Below are 18,949 nucleotides of genomic sequence, written 5' to 3'. Positions count from 1 at the left end.
AAATAATACATTCGTTGACGGCTTCCACTTGTAGACAACCTTTTTATTGCTATTTAATCCCAGCGTAGACCATATGTCTCTCATCAGACATTCACCTTTCTGCCAACTGACTTCATGGCCCCTGACATTATTGTACGGTATTTAACACTGTACCACACCATTATTGTACTGTGGTATGCTGTAAAATGTATGGACAAGGCCAGGGGCGGACTGGCCATAGACTCTAGCGGGAAATTTCCTGGAGGGCCAATGTCCAGGGAGCCCCCCAAGTCTTCCTTATGGCCGCCGACGGGGTACATAATGATCTTATGCTCTAAATCAAGGAGCATCAGGTACTTATGCGCCTGGTCAACAGGCAGGTGCCCTCCTGAAGTCAACTGTATCACATTTCTCAGGACAGAGATACAGGTGAATACAGTGGTGGAGGCGGCTGTAGTTTGTGGTATTGGTTCTGCTGGAGCAGTATATTGTGCTACACTGTGGTATTTGGTTCTGCTGGGGCGGTATTTTGTACTGCACTACAGTATTACAGGCCCTGCCTACTTGTGTCACCCTAACCTAACTAATGTTAATTTGGAACCACCTACAACATGGGACCACTTTTAATTTTTTTTATTCTTTTTTTTACATGGCCACTTTAAATTCCCAGTCTGCCCCTGGACAAAGCTACTGAAATGATTAGTCCATTAAATTACTTAGTTAATAGATACATAGTTAATACGGTTGAAAAAAGACATAAGTCCATCAAGTTCAACCAAGGGATAGGTGGGGACGTGAATCCCAGAAGGAAGCGAGACTCTGATTTCTACACATTTTCATAAGCGTTAATGTCATTTACTTTTAAGAATTCATCTAAACCCTTTTTAAAACTGTCCACTGTTCCTGCTGTGACCACGTCCTGAGGAAGTCTATTCCACAGATTCACAGTTCGCTTCTGGAGACTGAACTTTTTCTTCTCCAGTCGGAGGCAGTGCCCCCTTGTCTTTTGAGGGCATTTTACATGGAACAGTTTTTCACCATATTTTTTGTATGGCCCATTTATATATTTGTATAGGTTAATCATGTCCCCCCCCCCTCCCTTAGTCGTCTCTTCTTAAGACTAAATACATTCAATTATTTTAATCTTTCTTCATTACTAAGACCCTCCATTCCCCTTATCAGTCTAGTCACTCTCCTCTGTACTTTTTCCAGCTGCAGAGCGTCCTTTCTATGTACTGGTGCCCAGAACTGGACTGCATATTCCAGATGACGCCGTACCAACACTTTGTAAAGTGGTAATATTACATCCCTGCCCCGCGAGTCCATGCCTCGTTTAATACATGACAATATCCTGGTAGCCTCAGAAGCAGCTGATTGACACTGTATGCTGTTATTTAATCTACAATCTACAAGGACACCTAAATCCTTCTCTATAAGTGACTCTGCCAGTGTTACATCACCTAGGACATATGAAGCACAGAGATTATTACTACCAAGATGCATAACTTGACATTTGTCTACATTGAACCTCATTTGCCAAGTTGATGTGTAATCACTCAGAGTGTTCAAGTCAGCTTGTATTTTATGGACATCTTCCATAGACCGTACAGTACTACATAGCTTAGTGTCATCTGCAAAAATTAGAAATGTTGCTATTAATCCCGTCCTCGATATCATTAATAAATAAATTAAATAGAAGAGAATGCAGCACTGAACCTTGGGGTACAAAAACTTATAACCCGGGACCATTCTGAACAGGAATCATTGACCACAACTTTCTGGACACGGTCCTTCAGCCAGTTTTCAATCCAATTACAAACTATACTTTCCAAGCCAATAGACCTTACTTTAGTTATTAAGCATCTATGAGGGACAGTATCAAAAGCCTTTGCAAAATCCAGAAACACTACATCCACAGCCACCCCTCTGTCCAGGCTTCTACTCACCTCCTCATAAAAACAAATCAGGTTAGTCTGACAACCTCTGTCCCTGGTAAACCCATGTTGGTTATCACTTATAATATTATTTACAGTCACATACTTCTGTATATAGTCCCTTAAGAGTCCTTCAAACATTTTTCCCACAACAGAAGTTAAACTAACTGGTCTATAATTACCTATGGAGGACCTAGATCCTTTTTTGAGCACCACATTTGCCTTGCGCCAATCACTTGGCACTGTACCAATACCTAAAGAATCTTAAAAAAATTTAAACAGGGGCACAGCAATGACTGAACTGAGCTCTTTAAGAACTCTTGGGTGTAATCCATCTGGATCTGGACCCTTGTTTACATTTACTTTTTTAACTTAGCTTGGACCATACCTACAGTTAGCCAATTGAATATATTACTGGATGTACTAACAGCACCACAGATATTGGCTCCTTTCTCTTCTTTTGTCTTTTTCTCTCCTTTCTCTCCTTTCTCTTCTTTTCAGAGAAAAAAAACAAAAAAAAAAACACATTTAGTACATGCCTTTTCCTTATCTTCAGTGACTAACCCCCCTTTACCATTATTTAGGGAACCAACCTGTTCAGACCTTAGTTTTTTAGCATTTATATATTCAAAGAATTTTTGGGGGATTTGTTTTGCTCTCTTTAGCCACCTCCTGTTCGTTTTGTATTTTTGCTAATTTTATCTCCTTTTTACAGATTTTATTAAGCCCTTTGTAAACTTCAAAGGCTACAGCTGACTGCTCAGATTTGTATTTTTAAATGCCCTTTTTTTGTCAGTTATTTCCTTTTTTACAGTAGCTGTAAGCCATGGGGGGGGGGGGGGGGGCTGTTGTTAATTTTAGCCGTTTATACTTGTTACCTAAAGTAATAATTTTTTTTGTGCGATTACCCAATGTGGATTTTAAGCTTTCTCATTATATCCACAGTATTATTGTGTGACAGTAGCTGTCTACACTATCTACCCCCTTATTAATATGACCCCCCCAGATCCTAGTTTAGCTCCTCCAGCCATCTAACCATTCTTTCCCCCAGAGCAGTTGCACCTCCCCATTAAGGTGCAGCCCGTCCCTACTGTAGAGTCTGTAGCCGACCGAGAAGTCAGCCCAGTTCTCCATGAACCCAAACCCTTCCTTCCTGCACCAGCTTCTGAGTCACTTATTTAACTCCCTAAGCTCCCGTTGTCTCTCTGGTGACGCTCGTGGCAATGGTAGTATTTCTGAAAACACTACCTTGGAGGTCCTGGATTGAGCTTCTCTCCTAGGTCCCTAAAATCATTTTTAAGGATCTTCCATCTCTTTCTGACTTTTTCATTTTCCCCAGCCCCATACAGTCAATCCGATCCGCAATATGCGGACCCAAACACCCGGAGGACAACACATTGTTCGGTAGTTTCAGTGACAGATGACCCTGTATGTCCACCTAATTATAGAGCCCCCTACCACCAGCATCTGTCTAATTTTTGCTGGACTCCTGTTCCCTTCCTTCCTGCAACAGTCATGTTCCTGGTTGCTAGGAGAAATGCCCTGCTGCCGTGTTGCTGGCCCTGGGCTTTCATCCCTATTATCAACCAAACAGGCATATTTAGTAGGGCGTTCCAGCTCAGGACTAGCCTCCCTTGCACATTTCCCTCTACCCCTTCTTCCTACATTAACCCAACTGCTGACCTGATAGTCCTGATCTTGCCCTCCTCCACCGAACTCCATTTCACTGACCTCAGCCAGTGCTTGCACAGTGAGGTCTAAGCAGTGGCGTACCGCCAATTTAGGCAGACCACACAGCTGCTATGGGGCCCTTATTGGGGGGGGGGGCAGAGTGCATGGAAAGCCCCGCCTCCTGCAGACTTATGATCGCTAGTACGCTACATTACTAGCTAATATCAGGCTACTAGTTAATATCATAGATGAGGCTTACTTGTCTTCCGTTCCGGCCCCCTTCCCCCCCATTGTGTGCACAGCATGCTCCGATGTCCCTCCCTTCCTGCTGCCTCCGCTCTCTCTTCTGTCTGCTGGGCATGGCTGCACCAGCATTTAGCAGTGCAAAGCTCCTGCTGCTGATTGGCCAGTGTATCGCTCGCAGGAGCAGCGCAGCAGGCTCAGCAGTTGTACAGGCGGGCACGGCAGTTGTATACTGCGGTCACGTGCTGCCTGCTCAGTCAGGCACCAACTGGACCGGAGAACGGACTGAACACAGCCCAGGCCCCCAGCTTCACCAGCCCAGCAACACCTGACTTTCCCCTGTTGTGTGCCACTGCGATTTGGGATTTGGAGCAGTGAACAGTGAGTAACTCTGTAAAAAAAACAAAAAACATTCATGGGGGGATTCTTGCTGGGGAGAAGACAGTGGGCAGCAGGAAGCAGAGTCCCTGCGGGGTGGGGGGACACTGTTGTGTATATGGCTTATAGAGGAGGACTTAGGATAGTTTGCTCCAGGCACCCGCCCATGAACTCTGCTTGCTGTTGAGGACAGTGTGCCCAGCAGCCCATCCCAACTCAGTAACCCTGAAGTGGGGGTGGGGGGGGGGATCAGCAACAAAAAAAATGTAAACATCCGGCAACATGGGGGACAGTCAGTAGCAGGCCGCAATCGGAATGAGCCTCCTTAGCATTGCGGGTGACGCTAGGGAGGCTTGTTCTCTTCACGGCCTGCTATTGGCTGACCTCAAACTTTCTTTTAAAGTTTGGGTATACTTGAACCTCTTTAAGTCATGGATGTCCAAACTTCGGCCCTCCAGCTGGTGCAACACTAAGGCTCCGTTCCGTTCAGATAATACAACCGTCTGCATCCATTCAGAAAGGATCCGTTTGTATTATCTTTAACATAGCCAAGACGGAGACGGATCTGTTTTCTATTGTGCCAGATTTTAGCTACCAAGAAAACGTGAGTGCTGGAACTTTGTTCTATTATCATTGTACAGGACACACACTGAGTGGCATTGTCCATGGAGCACATGTTTAAATGGGGATGAACAGTAAAGAAAGAAGGAAAGCAGTAAATGTGAGTTTAGATTTAGACCCTGGCTGCTGTAGTTGGAGAACTTGCAAGAGTCAAGCCAACAACACACAAGGAAACTCTATCAAACCTTAGTTTCTTGCTCCATGTCTTAAACTCCGGTTCCTTAAACTCCACTTATTCGGATGCCCACTTAGTGCAGCAAGCCCAGTATGGTTGCATATAGTTGGGGTAAATAGGTCTGAAGTAAATGTGTGTACCTAAAGGTCTAAAGTAAATGAGTGTATCTATCAGCCTACATTCCTTCTATACGGTACGTGCTCTGAAGTTGTGGGGCATATCAGAGAAAATGTGAACGCCATGCGCCATGTGAGGTCGGGGGGGTTGTCCCTGTACACAGTTATCAGACAGAACAAACAGAGCTGAGGTATAAATCATGGTGGAAGGATTGCAGAGATGTAACCTTTTCAAGACCCCAGGACATTTTTCATTTTTTTTTTTTTACTCCTTGCCTTTTTCCATTCACATAACTGTACATTTCTGTTTAGGCACACGGACTGCCCGAGATGTGCCTAATTTATGATGAGGCCTGCACCTCACCATAAATTAGGCACAAACTGGTGTGAAGTAGAACTGGCTTAGTTGCCCATAGCAACCAATCAGATTCCTCCTTTCATTTTCCACAGGAGCTGTAAAAAATGAAAGGTGGAATCTGATTGGTTGCTGTGGGCAACTAAGCCAGTTCTACTTTACAATGGTTTGATAAATCTCCCCATTATCTTCTGACAGCACAGGGGATATGATAGCCCGTTGTAAGGCACTGTTCTGTGATAAATCTCCAACTGTTTGTCTTTGACCCCTTATTTGACAGCTGGGATGTCCACTGCATTCAGATGGAGATTGGAAGGATAGGTGGCTCCACACAAGCTATCTCTGCTGTCCACAGTGGACACATGTGGCCATATCTCCATTCAGTCTCAGGCTGTTGTGGTGGTCCCCCGCCTTTCAGGCATTTATGACACATCCATATGTCTTTAGTGTTAAAACCTGTTTAATATTAAAATCTCAGTATTAATCCCCATGCCATCTGGACAGTCACGCTGATTCTGTCGCTGAGTATGGCTTTGTGTTACAAGAGGAATTTAGTTGTTTGAGAGCCCCTGTCAGCAAGATCAACCCTATAGGGTGGATTCCGCTTTTTAAAATGCCACAACTGATTGTGAAAAAAGTTGTGGCATTCCTGAGAAAAACGAGGGCATCAGTGCACCGATGGGAAGCTGAGGAACTGAGGTGCACCAAGGGGCTAGACCACTTCTGGAAAGCTGAGTATGAGTTTTTTTAAGCCAAAATCAGGAGTGGATCATAAAAGGAGATAAAGTATTAAAGGGATTGCCATATCTCAGACATTCATGAGATATCTTCCAGAACGGGGCCCCTGAAGTGAAGGAGAGCACACTGTGTAAGAGCGGCAACCCTCCATTCACCACTATGGGTCTTTGAATATCCCATAGAAGTGAATGGAAAGCACCCGCACATGCGCAGTGTGCTCTCCTTCACTTCAGGGGACCCGTGCTTAAAGATAGGAACCGCTCCCAGAGGTGGGACTGAAAATAGCCAATTGAACGTGCTCGTCTATTTTACGAAGTCCCATAGTGGTGAATGGAGAGCACACTGCTCATTCATTCACCTTCATGGGACTGCCAGAAATGGCCCAGTCAGCCTTCAACTGTTTTCAGAATTCCGATAGTGGTGAATGGAGGATGGCCATACTTGTGGTTCACTCTTCACTTCCGGGGGTTCTGCTTAGGTGACATTGTGTGCTGCACTGTGGTATGTGGTTCTGCCGGGGTGGTGTTGTGTGCTGCACTGTGGTATTGGGTTCTGCCGGGGTGGTGTTGTGCGCTGCACTGTGGTATGTGGTTCTGCTGGGGTGGTATTGTGTGCTGCACTGTGGTATGTGGTTCTGCCGGAGTGGTGTTGTGTGCTGCACTGTGGTATGTGGTTCTGCCGGGGTGGTGGTGTGTGCTGCACTGTGGTATTGGGTTCTGCTGGGCTGGTGTTGTGTGCTGCACTGTGGTATGTGGTTCTGCCGGAGTGGTGTTGTGTGCTGCACTGTGGTATGTGGTTCTGCCGGAGTGGTGTTGTGTGCTGCACTGTGGTATTTGGTTCTGTTGGGGTGGTGTTGTGTGCTGCACTGTGGTATTGGGTTCTGCCGGGGTGGTGGTGTGTGCTGCACTGTGGTATTTTGTTCTGCTTGGGCGGTGTTGTGTGCTGCACTGTGGTATGTGGTTCTGCCGGAGTGGTGTTGTGTGCTGCACTGTGGTATTTTGTTCTGTTGGGGTGGTATTGTGTGCTGCACTGTGGTATTTGGTTCTGCTGGGGCGGTATTGTGTGCTGCACTGTGGTATTTTGTTCTGTTGGGGCGGTGTTGTGTGCTGCACTGTGGTATTTTGTTCTGCTGGGGTGGTATTGTGTGCTGCACTGTGGTATTTTGTTCTGTTGGGGCGGTATTGTGTGCTGCACTGTGGTATTTGGTTCTGCTGGGGCGGTATTGTGTGCTGCACTGTGGTATTTGGTTCTGCTGGGGTGGTGTTGTGTGCTGCACTGTGGTATTTGGTTCTGCCGGGGCGGTGGTGTGTGCTGCACTGTGGTATTTTGTTCTGCTGGGGCGGTATTGTGTGCTGCACTGTGGTATTTTGTTCTGCTGGGTGGTGTTGTGTGCTGCACTGTGGTATTTGGTTCTGTTGGGGTGGTGTTGTGTGCTGCACCGTGGTATTTTGTTCTGCTGGGGTGGTGGTGTGTGCTGCACTGTGGTATTTGGTTCTGCTGGGGCGGTATTGTGTGCTGCACTGTGGTATTTTGTTCTGCTGGGGTGGTATTGTGTGCTGCACTGTGGTATTTTGTTCTGCTGGGGTGGTATTGTGTGCTGCACTGTGGTATTTGGTTCTGTTGGGGTGGTATTGTGTGCTGCACTGTGGTATTGCTGACCCTTTTTGATTTCTGCTTTCCTAGTTGTGTTGGCCGCCCCTCTTGTCACTTTGGACCTGCTTAAGACATGGGACCACTTTTATTTCTTTTTTTCCACGGTCACTTTGTGTTCCCACTCCGTCCCTGGGTGCATGTCTCTCCCCTAGAAATCCTCCTTGCTGGCAGCCATTCCTTTCAGCAGTCATTTAGGCTTCCAGCAGAGATTAGGTTTTTGCATTCAGCATTGGATAGACATTTTCATAAAGAATCTCCTAATTCAGCTTCCTGTTTTCTGGGCAGTGAAATGAAGGAGACATCTGCAGGGTAAATATCTGTCTTCAGAGCACCAAACTAATTGCGGCAAAGCTGTCTCCTCCAGCCAGCTCCCCGTGTCCCCTCGTGTGATGGGAGAGGGCGGCTTGGAGGCTTAGCGCCGGGGGGCTGGTACATTTTCCATTATTAAACTCCAGATTTAAGCAGCACAGATGCTTTAGCAATGGCTAATGCCATCCAAACTGATGCTGAAATGCCAGGCTTCCATGCCTCTGCTCCGTTTTTACGTATTGTATGCCAGGAGCCGCACTGCTTAGTGTTATTCAACTTTATATTATAGAGGTGTGTATATGGAAGCTAGTGAAGTGACTTCCCTGCATGATCCTGTATGCAGATTAGTGGTAGATCTGTCTATAGACAAATATTGGCCAAACCCACTGATTTTGGCAGAACCAGACAACCCTTTAAGGTGTATAGGACTTCGCTACTACCCTGATGACAGATGTCAGGGCAAGAAGAGTCGGGCATGTTGGTTCTCAGGGAGATAAGCAGCTGCCAGACGCCTCTTGCGCCCCTGTCCCTATGTAGAACACACGCTATGCCAAGTGGGCATTTGTGTGGGGTAGTTGGCAGAGATAGATATCTAATGTGTATGGCCACTGTATCTAAGGGCTCTTTCACACGAGCGGATGCCGTGCGGGTAATCTGCTGCGTGAAAAAGTGCCAGGCCCCGTTCCGGACAGCAGAGACATGGAGCACTAACTTGATTGATAATGCTCCGTGCCTCTCTGTGATGTTTTTACTGCAAAATCACAGTGAGATAAAATTGTCACAGATTTTGTAGTAAAAAGGTCACAGAGAGGCAAAGAGCATTATCAATCATGTTAGTGCTCCGTGTCTCTGCTGGGGAAATTGGGGACAGTTTTACCTAAACTCACAGTAGCTGTTTGCCTATAGTTAGGGGGGCTACTTTGGGAAAAGTTAAAGGGGTTAACTCATGATTAATGTAAAAATGAAAATCGGACATCATATAGTCCATGACAATACCCTTCTAACAAAGCTAGAACCAGCCCTGTACCTCCCATGGATCCAGCTGGAGCAACCACCATTCCTTGCTCCAGTTGCTCTGCTTGGAGGATGTGCCCTTCCTACCACAGCTCAGGGGGCAGTTGAAGGATGGAACTGTGCATGTGTGTCCACCTCAGTGATGTGGACATAAAAATAAGAAAAAGAACAAACAGCAGGTGGGGCTATACAGATATATTTTATTGAAAATACAAATATTTTTATACAAAATTATTATTTTATACAAAATTATACTTTTATACAAAATTTTATATATGTATATTTAGGTATAAAATATGCCAGTCAGTGCCTACATGTTCTTACATGTGTTGTCCCAATTCAATTAAAGTTCTCAAAGCAACAATAAATTTAACCAAAAAATATATAAAAATCTAATACTTAGAATTTTGTCTCCCTCACCATGCTCTGGTTCTCCCCAACGGTGTTTGTTTTTCTGGGTGTAGCAGTGACATCTTATACATACCATGTCACCACTGCAGCCAATCACTAGCCTCAGCAGTCATGCGCCATATACTGCAGGGGCCAGTGACTGCAGTGCTCCAGATGGCGACCAAAATGGTTGCCAATGCGCCCTAAAATTTGCAGATGGCGACAAGACTTTTTAGCCTTATCGCTATTTGCGACAGGGCTGCCGCGCTGTAGCTGAATATTACGGCGGGGCATGGGAGCCAATAATTCCTTGCCCCGCCGTCGATCACCTACGCTACAGGCCTGAGGTCTATTTGGTAATGAAATCCCAGCACAGGCAAGACGCACAGCAACGATGTGTGCGCGTCTGCGTCTGCGTCGCACCATCCCAGGCCATACCAGCAGCTAGAAAGGACACAGGTGAGTATAAGATTTTAGCTTTTTTTTTTTAAGTGCCAACATTACTGGCCATAAGAGGGGGCACTGGGGGGACATTACTGGCCATAAGGGGGGCACTGGGGGGGGACATTACTGGCCATAAGGGGGGCACTGGGGGGACATTACTGGCCATAAGGGGGGCACTGGGAGGACATTACTGGCCATAAGGGGGGCACTGGGGGGACATTACTGGCCATAAGGGGGGCACTGGGGGGACATTACTGGCCATAAGGGGGGCACTGGGGGGACATTACTGGCCATAAGGGGGGCACTGGGGGGACATTACTGGCCATAAGGGGGGCACTGGGGGACATTACTGGCCATAAGGGGGGCACTGGGGGACATTACTGGCCATAAGGGGGGCACTGGGGGACATTACTGGCCATAAGGGGGGCCCCGGGGGATATTACTGGCCGTAAAGGGGGCCCCGGGGGACATTACTGGCCATAAGGGGGGCACTGGGGGACATTACTGGCCATAAGGGGGGCACTGGGGGGACATTACTGGCCATAAGGGGGCACTGGGGGGACATTACTGGCCATAAGGGCGGCACTGGTGGACATTACTGGCCATAAGGGGGGCACTAGATGACAGTATGGGGGGAAATTACTACTGTGGAGCATATTTCTACTGTGGGGGCAGTGGGGGAGTAATTACTATATGGGGGCAGTGGGGGAAAAAATAACTGAGGAGAGGGAGTTACTACTGTGCGGGCAGTGTGGGGAGAAATTACTATGGGAGTGCAGTGTGGGGGGGGAATCAATCTAAGGTTTTATTATTATTACTGGGGGCACTCTAGGGGGCATTTATAAATGCTGTAGACACTATAGGGACATTATTTCTAGTGGGATCACAATTGTAACATTTTTGGCTCTATACACCACCACAATGGATTTGAAATGACACGAACAAGATGTGCTTTACCTGCAGACTGTCAGCTTTAATTTAAGGGTATTTACATCTAAATCAGGTGAACGGTGTAGGAATTACAACAGTTTGCTTACGTGCCTCCCACTTGTTAAGGGACCAAAAGTAATGGGACATAATAATCATAAATCAAACTTTCACTTTTTAATACTTGGTTGCAAATCCTTTGCAGTCAATTACAGCCTGAAGTCTGGAACACATAGACATCACCAGACACTGGGTTTCATCCGTGGTGATGCTCTGCCAGGCCTCTACTGCAACTGTCTTCAGTTCCTGCTTGTTCTTGGGGCATTTTCCCTTCAGTTTTGTCTTCAGCAAGTGAAATGCATGCTCAATCGGATTCAGATCAGGTGATTGACTTGGCCATTGCATAACATTCCCCTTCTTTCCCTTAAAAAACTCTTTGGTTGCTTTTGCAGTATGCTTTGGGTCATTGTCCATCTGCACTGTGAAGCGCCTTTCAATGAGTTCTGAAGCATTTGGCTGAATATGAGCAGATAATATTGCCCGAAACACTTCAGAATTCATCCTGCTGCTTTTGTCAGCAGTCACATCAATAAATACAAGAGAACCAGTTCCAATGGCAGCCATACATGGCCACGCCATGACACTACCACCACCATGCTTCACTGATGAGGTGGTATGCTTAGGATCATGAGCAGTTCCTTTCCTTCTCCATACTCTTCTCTTCCCATCACTCTGGTACAAGTTGATCTTGGTCTCATCTTTCCATAGGATGTTGTTCCAGAACTGTGAGGACTTTTTTAGATGTCGTTTGGCAAACTCTAATCTGGCCTTCCTGTTTTTGAGGCTCACCAATGGTTTACTTCTGGTGAAGTCTTTTCTTGATTGTTGACTTTGACACACATACACCTACCTCCTGAAGAGTGTTCTTGATCTGGCAAACTGTTGTGAAGGGTGTTTTTTTCACCAGGGAAAGAATTATTTGGTCATCCACCACAGTTGTTTTCCGTGGTCTTCCGGGTCTTTTGGTATTGCTGAGCTCACTGGTGCGTTCCTTCTTTTTAAGAATGTTCTAAACAGTTGTTTTGGCCACGCCTAATGTTTTTGCTATCTCTCTGATTGATTTTTTTATTTTTTTATATAGCCTAATGATGGCTTGCTTCACGGATAGTGACAGCTCTTTGGATCTCATCTTGAGAGTTGACAGCAACAGATTCCAAATGCAAATAGCACACTTGAAATGAACTCTGGACCTTTTATCTGCTCATTGTAAGTGGGATAATGAGGGAATAACACACACTTGGACATGAAACAGCTGAGAAGCCAATCGTCCCATTACTTTTGACCCTTAACAAGTCGGAGGCACATATGCAAACTGTTGTAATTCCTACATCGTTCACCTGATTTGGATGTAAATACCCTCAAATTAAAGCTGACAGTCTGCAGTTAAAGCACATCTTGCTCATTTCATTTCAAATCCATTGTGGTGGTGTATAGTGCCAAAAATGTTAGAGTTGTGTTGATGTCCCAATATTTATGGACTTGACTGTATGTGGTGCTGTATTCTCCTATATGTAGTTCTGGCTCATTACTGTGACCTGTGTCTCATCTTCTCCAAGTCTTTTTTTTTTTTATTATAATTATATACATTTTCAATTTGGAGACTAAAAATTTTATTTGGCTCTTAAATTTTTCAGTTTAGGAGCCAATGGCTCCTGTTTATTTATTTTTTTAGTCTGGAGCACTGGACTGGCTGCATGGTGATTTAATGTGTACGGGATGTCACTTCTGCAACCAGAAAGATGACGTCACCTTTACAGGACTGGAGCGTGACATGGGAATCGGCAGGGGAGAAAAATGGTGAGTATCACTTCTATTATTTGAAATTTGGACTATGCTTATAAGATGTGAATCTGGTAATGGTTCCTAGTATCAAGGCCCATAACACCCCTGGTCATTCAAGGTTTAATTGAGATGTCATTGGAAACCCTCCTACAAGTCAGCTATGTCCTTTCTCTAAGAACCCATGCACGCGGTCCACCAATCATGGGTCTGCAAAAGACAGATCCCGGCCAAATGCATGCTACCTTTTTTTTTTTACTCCTGCAGAAATGTCCTATATTTGTCCGCAAAATGGACAAGAATGGGACATGTTCTATTTTTTGGCGGGGTCGGGGAACAATCTTACGGATGTGGACAGCACATGGGTTTGCTGTCCGCACATTTTGCGGCCCCATTGAGATAAATCGGTCCGCATCTGACCACAAAAAAACGTGAATCCGATGCAGACCAAATTTACAACCGTTTGCATGAGCCCTAAATATAAGAGACTCCTGCGACACAAGTATAGATTTTGCAAGGTGTTTGAGGAACATTTATCTATGCTAGACAGATACAGTGGGGAAAATAAGTATTTGATACACTGGCGATTTAGCAAGTTTTCCCACCTACAAATAATGGAGAGGTCTGTAATTTTTATTGTAGGTACACTTCAACTGTGAGAGACAGAATCTAAAAAAACAAAAACAAACTGAAAATCACACTTTTAAATAATTAATTTGCATTTTAATCAATCACACTACAACCTCTCCACCATGGCCAAGACCAAAGAGCTGTCTAAGGACACTAGGGACAAAATTGTAGACCTGCACAAGGCAGCTTGGTGAGAAGGCAACAACTGTTGGCTCAATTATTAGAAAATGGAAGAAACACAAGGTGACTGTCAATCTTCCTTGGTCTGAGGCTCCATGCAAGATCTCGCCTCGTGGGGTAAGGATGATTATGAGAAAGGTCAGCAATCAGCCCAGAACTACACGGGAGGACCAGGTCATTGACCTGAAGAGAGTTGGGTCCACAGTCTCAAAGATTACCGTTAGTAATACACAATGTCGTCATGGATTCAAATCCTGCAGGACACGCAAGGTCCCCCTGCTCATGCCAGTACATGTCCAGGCCCGTTTGAAGTTTGCCAATGACCCTCTGGATGATCCAGAGGAGGCATGGGAGAAGGTCATGTGGTCATAGAACTTTTTGGTATCAACTCCACTCGCCATGTTTGGAGGAAGAAGAAGGATGAGTACAACCCCAAGAACACTGTCCCAACCGTGAAGCATGGGGGTGGAAACATCATACTTTGGAGGTGCTTTTCTGCAACGGGGATAGGACGACTGCACCATATTAAAGGGAGGATGGATGGGACCATGTATTGCGAGATTTTGGCCAACAACCTCCTTCCCTCAGTAAGAGCACTAAAGATGGGTCGTGACTGGGTCTTCCAGCATGACAATGACCTGGAACACACAGCCAGGCCAACTAAGGAGTGTCTCCATAAGAAGCATTTCAAGGTCCTGGAGAAGCTTAGCCAGTCTCCAGACCTGAACCCAATCGAAAATCTTTGGAGGGAACTGAAACTCAATGTAACCCAGCAACAGCCCCGAAACCTGAAAGACCTGGATGAGAAAATCTGTATGGAGGAGTGGGCCAAAATCCCTGCTGCAGTTTCTGCAAACATCGTCAAGAACTGTAGGAAACGTCTGACCTCTGTAATTGCAAACAAAGGTTTCTGTACCAAAAATAAGTTCTGTTTTTCTATTGTATCAAATACTTATTTCATGCAATAAAATGCAAATGAATTATTTAAAAATCATACGTTGTGATTTTCTGGATTTCTTTTTAGATTCTGGCTCTCACAGTTGAAGTGTACCTACGATAAAGATTACAGACCTCTCCATTCTTTGTAGGTGGAAAAACCTAGCAAAATATCCAGTGTATCAAATACTTATTTCCCCCACTGTATGTGGAAGGGGAGGGGGCTCAGAGGTCCACATCATTGCTTGAGAAATGAAAGAGACAAGTGCACTTTCTAGATAAATACATTATAGCTTGCAGATTTTTTTCCCCCTGAAATTCTTTAAAGGGAACCTGCCACTGGTATTTTGTGTATAGAGCTGAGGACATGGGTTGCTAGATGGCCGCTAGCACATCTGCAATACCCAGTCCCCATAGCTCTGTGTGCTTTTATTGTGTAAAAAAAAAACTATTTGATACATATGCAAATTAACCTGACTCATCTCACCTACAGGACTCATCTCAGGTTAATTTGCATATGTATCAAATCGGTATTTTTTTTTTACACAATAAAAGCACACAGAGCTATGGGGACTGGGTATTGAGGATGTGCTAATGGCCATCTAGCAACCCATGCCCTCAGCTCTATACACAAAATCCCGGTGACAGGTTCCCTTTAACCAGTGTGTGTTAACCCTCCGTTAAGACAGACTTGAACCATACGCATGGGATTTTTCTTTATTAATGTTGCACACAAAGACAGTAATTGTGCTGGGATTAACGAGGTCTCTGGGGAAACATTTCTTTGGGAATGTCAGATTAGCACACTTTTAAGATGTTTCCTCATCAGAGTTCACTTGCCTGCAACAGAATGGAAAGACATAGTGAATATCGTTCAGATCTGGATTTCGTCTCGCTGCCCAGCGTTGAGGCCCGTGTGCGCTCAGATAGCCTGGGCAGCGCCGGATCACGCAGCAGGTTTGCACTGCGTCAGAGAGTGGCTCAGCTGATGACCTGCATGGAAGACGTCAGTTCTGATGACGACCTGCATGAGGAGATCTGTCGCTCAATTGATCAAGCATTTCTAATCTGTGGCATGAAGATTCCCCCTAAAATGCTGGAATTCAGGTTTAATTAAAAAAAGATGCTTTGCTCTTAATTGTATGTTTGTCAAACGTAATCTATTCCGAGACCAGAATTTTTGCTTGCATCTTTTGGTTTACATTTGTTCTGATTTGTTATATACGTATAGCGTAGAACTGACATTGCATGGATTCTTTATTGTTCTTCTAAATTCTAATCATTTTTATTTCCTTAAAGATTGCAGATTGTAACTTGGAATGTGGGAACAGCATCGCCCCCTAGAGAGCTCAGCTCTTTATTGCTGCTTGACGCTTCAGGCTCAAATATTGATCTGTATGTTATTGGGTAAGTATTTTTTTAAATAGTTTAAAATCTCTATATTTGATCCCTTGATTAGTTGGAAGGTTGAACCATTTTTCATTGAATTTATGTCGGCTTTATGGTTCTAAATTGTCTTTATCTGCTTGTATTTTAAGAACAGAACAATCCCTGTGTGTGACTACCTACCAGTGTGAATCAATGTTAACTTTCTCAAACTTTTTTTGACTTCACATTCTGAAGTCAAAAACCGTTGTAATCAAACCATGCAGGACGCTCAATGGAACGGAGTAATATTTGAGAATTGCTCTGGATTTGGTCTGATCTGCCAACCATCTGAGGTCAGTGGGAATTGGCAGAACCTTTCCTAAGTCTTTTCAGTATGACAGTGTGTCATCAGCATTATTTCATGTATGTGCTGTACTCGTTGCAGATTTTAAACAGGTTTTTACACAGTGGTCATTTATTACTTATCCAAGGGTGGATGGCCCATAGACCCTACAGGGAAATTTACCAGTTTACTGATGCCCTGCGGGCTGCCTGAGCCCTCCTCGTGGCTTTCGGATGGATGCATCTGATCCTGCTGGCATTAATTAATGCTGGGAGCATCAGGCATTTATGTGTATGGCTAATGGCCACAGGTGCCCCCCTGAATTCAACTCTATCATCGCCTTCAGGACGATGATGCAGTTGAATAATGCAGCGGGGACAGCAGTATCTTGTCCTGCACTGTGGTATTTGGTTTTGCTGGGGCAGTAATATAGTGCTGCACTGTGGTATTTGGTTCTGCTGGGGCAGTATATTGTGCTGCACTGTGGTATTTGGTTCTGCTGGGGCAGTATATTGTGCTGCACTGTGGTATCCGGTTATGCTAGGGCAGTATATAGTGCTGCACTGTGGTATTTGGTTCTGCTGGGGCAGTATATAGTGCTGCACTTTGGTATCTGGTTATGCTGGGGCAGTATATTGTGCTGCACTGTGGTATTTGTTTCTGCTGGGGCAGTATATTTTGCTGCACTTTGGTATCTGGTTCTGCTGGGGCGGTATATTGTGCTGCACTGTGGTATCTGGTTCTGCTGAGGCAGTATTTTGTGCCGCAGAGTTGTTTGGTTCTGCTGGGGCAGTATTTTGTTCTGCACTGTGGTATCTGGTTCTGCTGGGGCAGTATATTCTGCTGCATGTGGTATCTGGTTCTGCTGAGGCAGTATTTTGTGCCGCAGAATTGCATTTGGTTCTGGTGTGGCAGTATTTTGTGCTGCACTGTGATATTTGGTTCTGCTGGGGCAGTATATTGTGCTGCACTGTGGTATCCGGTTATGCTGGGGCAATATATTGTGCTGCACTGTGGTATTTGGTTCTGCTGGGGCAGTATATAGTGCTGCACTGTGGTATCTGGTTCTGCTGAGGCGGTATTGTGTGCTGCACTGTGGTATCTGGTTATGCTTAGGCAGTATTTTGTGCCGCAGAGTTGTATTTGGTTCTGCTGGGGCAGTATATAGTGCTGCACTGTGGTATCTGGTTCTGCTGAGGCGGTATTGTGTGCTGCACTGTGGTATCTGGTTATGCTTAGGCAGTATTTTGTGCCGCAGAGTTGTATTTGGTTCTGCTGGGGCAGTATATTGTGCTGCACTGTGGTATCTGGTTCTGCTGAGGCGGTATTGTGTGCTGCACTGTGGTATCTGGTTCTGCTGAGGCGGTATCTTGTGCTGCTTTGTGGTATTTCATTCTGCTGGGGCAGTATTTTGTGCAGCGCTAAGGTATTGCTGGCTCCTCCTACTTGTTTTGCTCGGCCTTCTGTCATTGGTTGCTGTTTATACAGAGTGAACTGCTGCCTAGAACCTGCAGTATAGGTGTCTGCACCAGCGATGATCTCTCCTGAGGATGGAGTGTTTGCTTGTTCATCGGGTAATTGGTGGTAACTTTACACAGGGTGACTATCCCTCCTTCCCGATTATTACCCCAATCATTGGCCCTGTGTAAAGAGGCCTTAAAGAGTCACTGTACTTTCACACAATTTCATTTAATACAAAACGGTGTAAACAACCAATTTCTAAATCTCTCCATTTAAAAAATCTGCCTGCATCCCCCTGAAAAAAGCTGTAAAGTCATGGCCACTAGGGGTCTCACTTGCACCTAGTTTGCAGTCCACTGCCTGTTGTCAGACAAGATCCGTCCCTAGTAACAGAGACACACGACGGGCAGAGAGGAAGTGGGGGCATGTCAGAGCTAGCTGAGATTCTGAGCCTGATAAAGCAACTGCTTCTGAACATCACTGGAGCCTGCTGTGTGTCTGAAAGCTCCAGAGCTGAAAACAAACAGGGATGTGAGGGGAAGGATGTGACAGCAGTACATTGCTGGCAGAAGGGGAATAGGGTTAGGAGAGATACTGATGTCTAGATTTGTCACGAGACCAACATTTTTATTTGATTTCGATACCATAAAAAAGTATTGTGATTACTCGATACCATTCAATACCACGCAAAAGAATAAAACACAAAAAAAAAACATTTGTGTGCATTCCACATTTTATAAAACGTCCAGCCCATAATAGAACAGTCCTATACTATTTTTTGGGGGGACAAGGTGACAAAAAAATGGTAAATCGTGTTTTTTTTTTTTCAGTTATGGCTTTCACTGCATAGGAGATATTTTTTCAAATATTTTAAGTTTGGACTTTTTCAGACGTGGCGATACCTAATATGTTTATTTTTTATTGTTTGTATACTTTTATATATAAAATTGGGAAAGGGGGTGATTCAAACTTAATATTTCTGTGTTTTGTTTTTTATTTAATAACTATTAGCCCCCTTAACCGATTGGAGCCCTGCCATTTCCCTGCTGGGATTCCGATCTGAAGCTGCCACCTATGAAAATACTGCACCACCAATCATTATAATACTGAGGCGTGCAAATACAACCCGTAAATACAAATGTACGCGGCGGGTGCCAGTAATGACAGGGAATGGTGATGGCATACGTAGGGCAATGGTCTATAGACTTATGCTTAATAGACCATTATGGAATGCTGAAAATGTGT

At 44.9% G+C, this 18,949-nt stretch overlaps 1 protein-coding gene across 4 annotated transcripts in view; it reads left to right on the top strand.

Annotated features, from left to right (window-relative positions):
• Window positions 1-18,949, top strand: part of INPP5K (inositol polyphosphate-5-phosphatase K) — an 86,104-nt gene that overhangs the window by 44,090 nt on the left and 23,065 nt on the right. For 2 of the 4 annotated variants that reach the window (XM_040423541.1, XM_040423540.1), the window contains exon 3: window positions 15,832-15,939. In XM_040423541.1, the coding sequence (XP_040279475.1) occupies window positions 15,832-15,939 (108 nt within the window). Of the gene's footprint in view, window positions 1-12,646; window positions 12,805-15,831; window positions 15,940-18,949 lie in introns of all 4 variants that reach the window. The other 2 variants (XM_040423542.1, XM_040423543.1) reach the window with 2 other exon arrangements.

Source organism: Bufo bufo, chromosome 3 (assembly GCF_905171765.1).
Source record: "Bufo bufo chromosome 3, aBufBuf1.1, whole genome shotgun sequence".
Taxonomy (NCBI): domain Eukaryota; kingdom Metazoa; phylum Chordata; class Amphibia; order Anura; family Bufonidae; genus Bufo; species Bufo bufo.
Note: the sequence above shows the minus strand (reverse complement) of the source record. Positions and strands in the feature narration are given on the sequence as shown.